This window comes from Helianthus annuus, chromosome 8 (genome assembly GCF_002127325.2).
Source record: "Helianthus annuus cultivar XRQ/B chromosome 8, HanXRQr2.0-SUNRISE, whole genome shotgun sequence".
NCBI classification, from domain to species: domain Eukaryota; kingdom Viridiplantae; phylum Streptophyta; class Magnoliopsida; order Asterales; family Asteraceae; genus Helianthus; species Helianthus annuus.
The window spans coordinates 152,255,154-152,261,853 of NC_035440.2; the positions used below are offsets into that span (position 1 = coordinate 152,255,154).

At 42.2% G+C, this 6,700-nt stretch overlaps 1 protein-coding gene across 1 annotated transcript; it reads left to right on the forward strand.

Moving 5' to 3' along the window:
* The first annotated feature begins 283 nt into the window (after window positions 1-283).
* LOC110870630 lies at window positions 284-1,453 on the forward strand. The gene has a single exon (XM_022119811.1). The coding sequence runs from the start codon at window positions 284-286 to the stop codon at window positions 1,451-1,453; it is 1,170 nt and encodes a 389-aa protein (XP_021975503.1).
* The last annotated feature ends 5,247 nt before the right edge of the window (window positions 1,454-6,700 follow it).

Sequence of the window (6,700 nt, forward strand, 5' to 3'; positions counted from 1 at the left end):
GGTTGAGTCTAGTACTTGATATGTTGTGTGGTTGTTTTGGTAATTTGGTTGTTTGTTTGTTTTCCTAGGCTTGGTACGCCAAGCCTAGTTGGTGTGTTGCTTTGACACACCTTTGTTCTTATTGGTTCATTAATAAAATTCATCGGGGTAACCCTTACCCAAAAAAAAAAGAAGCAAAAAGGCAGCCAAATCTAACATAATTGACGAACTGGAAAAGGTCTCAGTTCCAGTCCATGAGGCAAGTAACGCTGAAGATCGGAATAAAGAGGAGGGAGCCGTAAAGATGACTTATGCGGATAGGGTCAAGAATGTGTCCATTGTAAAAAAGGAAGTTAATTTCAGGAAGATGGATTCAGGAGAGACGAAACCTGATGCAGATGTTGTTATCCCTCGAGAGGTAATTCGTAAAGTTCAAGAGAAGTTTGTTAATGTGTTATATGGTTACTTCTTGGGTAATCGGCTGCCATTCCCTGTTGTTGAGTACTATGCCAAGAATGTGTGGGCGAAGTTTGGATTTACTAAGCTTATGATGAACGCTGACGGTTTCTTTTTCTTTAAATTCGACTCCAAGGAGGGTATGGCAAAAGTGTTGGAAGGTGGACCTTGGTTGATCAGGAAGATGCCGCTGTTTCTTAATGTCTGGTCCCCGTCCGTTAGTCTTAAGAAGGAAGGAATCAAATCTGTGCCGGTTTGGGTAAAGCTCCATAATGTGCCTATTGCTATCTATAGTGATGATGGATTAAGCTTATTAGCTTCTAAGATAGGGGAACCAAAACGGTTGGATGGTTATACGGCTGATATGTGCTCGGAGAACTGGGGAAGGAGTAGTTTTGCTAGGGCTTTGGTTGAAATTAATGCAGATCATGAACTTAAGGATCGCATTGTTGTTGCCATTCCAAAGCTTGACGAGGAGGGATATATCAATGAAGTAATTAATGTGGAATATGAGTGGAAGCCTCAGAGATGCTCGATATGTTGCATATTCGGGCATAATGATCAAACATGCAGGAAGAATGAAAATAAGAAGAATGATACTAAGAAAGCCAAACAAGTAGTAGTGGATGATGATGGGTTTACCGTGGATAAGAGGAAGGTGGCTCGAGTGGGTGTTGTCCCAAAGAAACAAAAGCAGAAATTTATATATAAGCCTAAGTATAATAAATCGGACCCGAGCACATCAGGTACAAAGGAGGTAAATGGTAACATGAAGAAGGTGGATAGTGTTAAATCTCGTAATTCCTTTGAAGCGTTATCGGAAATTGGTGAGCAAGAACTGAAAGATGGCAATGTGTTGAACAAGAACGTGACTAATAATACTGGGCAACAATCTGAGAGGGATGATGAGGTGGAGGAGATTATTCCGACGGAGACGGCAAACTTCATGAAGAATGCTAGTCATGATCAGGTTTCTGAGGGGGCAAGCACTCCCGGTCAAAACGGTATTAATGGATAGCATCATTACATGGAATATAAGGGGTTTGAACCAACCTCTGAAACAAAGTGAGGTTCGTGTGATTTTGTCGGAAAATAAAGTTTCAGTTTGTGCGATTTTAGAATCTCATGTGAATGCTACCAATCTGGCTAGTGTGTGTAACAAAGTTTTTAGACGGTGGAGCTGGACATCAAACGGAGATTTATGTCAGCGGGGTGCGAGAATCATTCTTGGTTGGAATAATGAGCTGGTGGACGTAATGGTTTTAGCGCAAAATGAGCAGGTCATTCATACTCAAATTTGGTCTAAAGTTGATAATACGAATGTTTTCTGTTCTTTTGTTTACGCGAAGAATACTTACCAAGATCGTCGGAGCCTGTGGGAAGATTTGTGCCGGCATAAGCTCTTGTGTTCGGACAAAGCTTGGTACGTTATGGGGGACTTTAATTCAGCTTTGCATACTGATGACTCGTCTTTTGGGACATCTAGTAAATCGATAGGCATGCGGGAATTTTATGAGTGTGTGCAACAGTCGGAGCTTGTTGATGTTAAAGGGCATGGAATTCATTTCACGTGGAACCAGAAGCCGAGAGAAGGTATTGGTTTGCTTAGGAAAATTGATCGGGTTATGTGCAATATCAAGGCTCTGGAGATGTTTCCGGATGCCTATGTTATCTTTCATCCATCCCGTGTTTCCGATCACACCCCTTGTATCTTGAAGCTGAATAAGGTGAACTCCTCCTACAAACCGAAGCCGTTTAAATTCGCGAATTTTATAGCTTCCAAACCTGAGTTCAAAGTTTGTGTGGAGCGTGAATGGGCTAAATCTATTGTTGGTTGTACTATGTTCTCGGTGACCAATAAGCTGCGTAATCTGAAACCTGGGCTTAGAAGGATCCTTTTTCAACAAGGAAACTTGCATAAAAAAGTTATCCAGCTGCGAAAGAACCTAGATGAAGTTCAGAAATTGGTGGACTCGAACCCGTTGGATGTAGAGGTTCGACAAAGGAAACAACAATGCCTTCATGATTTTAAAGTAGCGGCCTATGACGAGGAATGCTTCTTGAAACAAAAATCAAAAGTGGAGTGGCTATGTGCTGGGGATTCTAATACGGCTTTCTTTCATAATTCAGTCAAATGCAAAAACAACCGAAGTAAAATTCATTGTATTCGGGATGTAGCAGGAAATCGGTTTGAAGGTGAAGAGGCGGTGGCTGCTCTTGTCAATCACTACGCGATTTTTTTGGGCACGGAGGATCAGGTGTCGAACATCTATAACTCAGATGTTTTCGTTAATGTGGTAAACCAAAATGATGCGAATAGTATGGTTAGACAAGTTACCCGTGAAGAGGTGAAAAAGGCCATGTTCAGCATAAGTGAAACTAAAGCTCCGGGTCCTGACGGGTATACTTCGGCTTTCTTTAAGCATGCTTGGGAAATAGTGGGTAATGAGATAACGGATGCGGTTTTGGAATTTTTTGACAATGGTCAAATGCTGAAACAAGTTAATCATACTATCTTAGCTCTCATTCCCAAAGTGGAGACACCAGACTCGGTTATAGATTACCGACCTATATCTTGCTGTAACGTGCTCTATAAATGTATCAGTAAGATCATTACGGACAGATTAAAGGGCAGTTTGGAGTCGCTGGTCAGCATTAATCAGTCTGCTTTTGTTCCAGGTAGGCGGATATCTGATAATATTCTCTTAACACAAGAATTGATGCACAATTATCACTTAAATAAAGGCCCTCCTAGATGTGCTTTCAAGATAGACATTCAAAAGGCATATGACACGGTGAGCTGGTCGTTTTTAGAGAGGATTCTTTTTCAATTTGGCTTGCATAGGAAAATGGTGAAGTGGATAATGTCGTGTGTTACTACGGCAACATATTCTTTAAGCATAAACGGCAACCTTCACGGTTTCTTTAAAGGGAAACGGGGTTTGCGTCAAGGGGATCCCATGTCCCCGTATTTGTTCACTCTTGTTATGGAGGTGCTCACTTTAGGTCTTCAGAAGGCCGCTAGTGCAAGCTCGTTGTTCCAGTACCATGCTCACTGTAAGAAGCAAAAGATAATAAACGTATCGTTTGCTGATGATTTGTTTATTTTTGTGCATGGAAGTACCTATTCGGTTAGCAAGATCAAGAACGCTCTGGAGGATTTCACGAGAATGTCGGGGCTGGTACCGAGCCTTGCAAAAAGCACGGTGTTTTTCTGTAACGTGCCGCAGCATATTCGACAGGAAATTCTAAATATTATGCCTTTCCAGGAAGGTTCCTTGCCTGTTCGATACCTAGGTGTGCCGTTGATCTCATCAAAGTTGACCGCTAGCCATTGTAAAGTCCTAGTTGACCGAATGGACAAAAAGATCAACAATTGGATGACAAAAACTCTATCTTTTGCGGGAAGGCTTCAGCTTATCAACTCGGTTCTTTCAGCAATGCATATCTACTGGGCCTCAGTTTTTATTATCCCAGCACGTGTCATAAATGACCTGGAGAAACGTTTGCGTCGCTTCCTCTGGAATGCGGGTAATATTGGTAAAGTTAAAGCTAAGGTTGCGTGGAATGATGTCTGTCTTCCGAAACAGGAGGGTGGCCTAGGCATTAGGCGGGTTGGGGATGTAAACAGAGCCCTAATCACTAACCATATCTGGAGCATTCTGGTAAAACGCAAGTCATTATGGGTGCAATGGATCTATGATTATAAAGTGAAGGATCAGAATTTATGGGAGATTCAATGTAGGGGTAGTATGAGTTGGGGGTGGAGGAAGATCCTATCCATTCGCAATATTGTTCGGCCTTTCGTTTGGAAAGTCATTCGGTCTGGAAGGCAAACAAATGCTTGGAGTGACAACTGGTGTCACTTGAGTCCTCTTAGGGCGATGATAACTCCAAGACGAATTGCTAATGCGGGTTATAATCTCAGTTCTTCCGTTGCGGATTTGCTTGACAGCAATGGTCAATGGAATTGGCCTCAAGCGTGGTATGATCTCTATCCAGTTTTGATTGGGTTGAGCCTTGATATGCCTAATCCTCAGTTACAGGATCTAACGGTTTGGAAGGATTTGGAGGGCAATCAGCGACATTTTAGCTCGTTGGAAGTTTGGCACAATATTCGTAACCGAGACACTCCTATTAGCTGGGTGAATATGGTTTGGTTCAGCCAGTGTATTCCACGGCATTCTTTTCACCTTTGGTTGGTTATAAAAAATAAGCTGCGAACTCAGGATCGGCTGCGAGTATGGGAAGCGGGTAGTGAAACAAACTTAAGGCTCATGTGCTGCCCTCTTTGCCAGCATAATCGAGATTCAAGAGATCATCTATTTTTCTCTTGTGATTTTGCTTCGCAGGTCTGGATGAACGTAAGGGCTATGGTTGATATGGATACCGTTACTGGATCTTGGGCTTCAATTTTGGCGTGGATGGAGCAGCACTCGAATTCAACTACATTAGATCGTGTGGTATGTAAGTTGGTGGTTTCGGCTGCGACGTATTTTATCTGGCAAGAACGCAATAACAGGCTCTTCAACAGAATTCATGGTTCGGTGAGTCAGGTTGCCGAGAAGATTAAACACACAGTCCAGCTTCGGTTGATGGATTTCAAGCTTCAAAAGCATGTGTAGTACAACAGAATTGTGACGAGGTGGCAGATCCCAGCAAGGGCGCTGAATGAAGACCCGGGTTAAATCATATCGATAGGGGGTTTTTAGATAGATAGTTCTTCGGTGGTCGTGTTTTTTTGTTTCGGGTTGTGCTTTGTTTTGGTTGTCTTGTTGTGGGTTGTGTTTAGTTTTGGTTGTCTTGACTTGTAGTGTGTGTCAGTGTCTTGGCACACCCTGTTCTTTTGTTTGGTGATTTATAAAATTTACCGGGGTAACCCTTTACCCCCAAAAAAAAACATGCCCCGTGCTCAATGAGCACGGGGGCGTTCCCAAGTGTCAGCAGAAAATACAAAGTTGTAGAAGCTTCTATCGCCCACCACGGGGTCGTGCTCAGTGGACACGGGGCCGTGGTCAACTCTAAGATTCGCAGAATCTAGGGAAATCTTGATAGTACAGATACGCTTCTGCACACGGGGGCGTGGTCAACTAATGCAGACAAACTGCAATTAATGAAGAAAGAGAAGGAGGATGGACACGGGGTCGTGCCCGAGCTGCTGTTCAGGCTATAAATAGGGGTGCTTGGCTCATTTGCAAACCATCCCTTGGCACACCACCTCTCTCACAATTCACCCACCACCATCACAACAGCATCATCCACCACCATCATCCATCATAGAGTGTGTGAGTCGTCTCAGGATCCAAGATTGATCGTAAGAGTTCTTGACAATCAAAGGCCATGTTTGCCTAATTCTCTTACATCACTTAGTGAAGACAAGTGTTTAGTGTAATACTTTTTATTTTTAATCTTTTCGCACTTTTTATTTGGTTATGTATTAATGACTTTAATAACTAGTTTCTTATGTTGAAGGTGATTCTTCCTTATCGTTTGTCCGTGGTGTCTTGGCATTATTTTACTGTCTGTATAAAATAAAAGATTTTCACCATTCATATCTCCACAGTCATATCTCCACAGGCTACCTGGTCGGGGGTTAAGGGAATTCTTTGGTAAGAGTCTTGCCATTGTTCAGTGTATAGATCCTGCAAAGGACCTGGGTCAAATTTAGTAGGATCTCCTTTAATACCCACCGGTATTCGATGGCGGGGGTCCAAACTCTTTGATCCCCTCATAAGTAAGCTACTATTAAAACTTTAACCCGGCTACTTAGGACTGTATCTCTGCTGACTCAGACTACTTAGCCGAGGGTAACGTCACCTTCAAAAGAGGGGCCTACCACATTATGCATTAATAACTTAATTAATTATCTTTCAAAAATCCGACCCTTTAGGATTGTATCCTTGCTGACTCAAACTACTGGGTTGAGGGTAACGTCACCTTAAAAAGAGGGGCCTACTACAATAACTAAGATAATCTCTTAAAAAGTGCAAAAGTGCGGAAATAATCAAAGGTTACACTACACACGAGTCGGATCCAAGTGATTCATCTTGTCTATCTTTTTTATTTTTATTTTATTTTTCAGCATTATTAGTTAGTTTTATTTTTCTAGTTTAAAACCTTTTTCTAACTTTTTGATTTGATTAGACGTTGAGGATAAACCGGTACTAAAAGCTCTTGTGTCCTTGGACGACCTCGGTATCTTACCAACACTATACTACGTCCACGATGGGTGCACTTGCCAATATGGATGTTTAGTGTTAGTAAA

Bases quoted from the DNA above. Each gene is read 5' to 3' on its own strand.
- LOC110870630 (XM_022119811.1), top strand. From the start codon at position 284: ATGACTTATGCGGATAGGGTCAAGAATGTGTCCATTGTAAAAAAGGAA.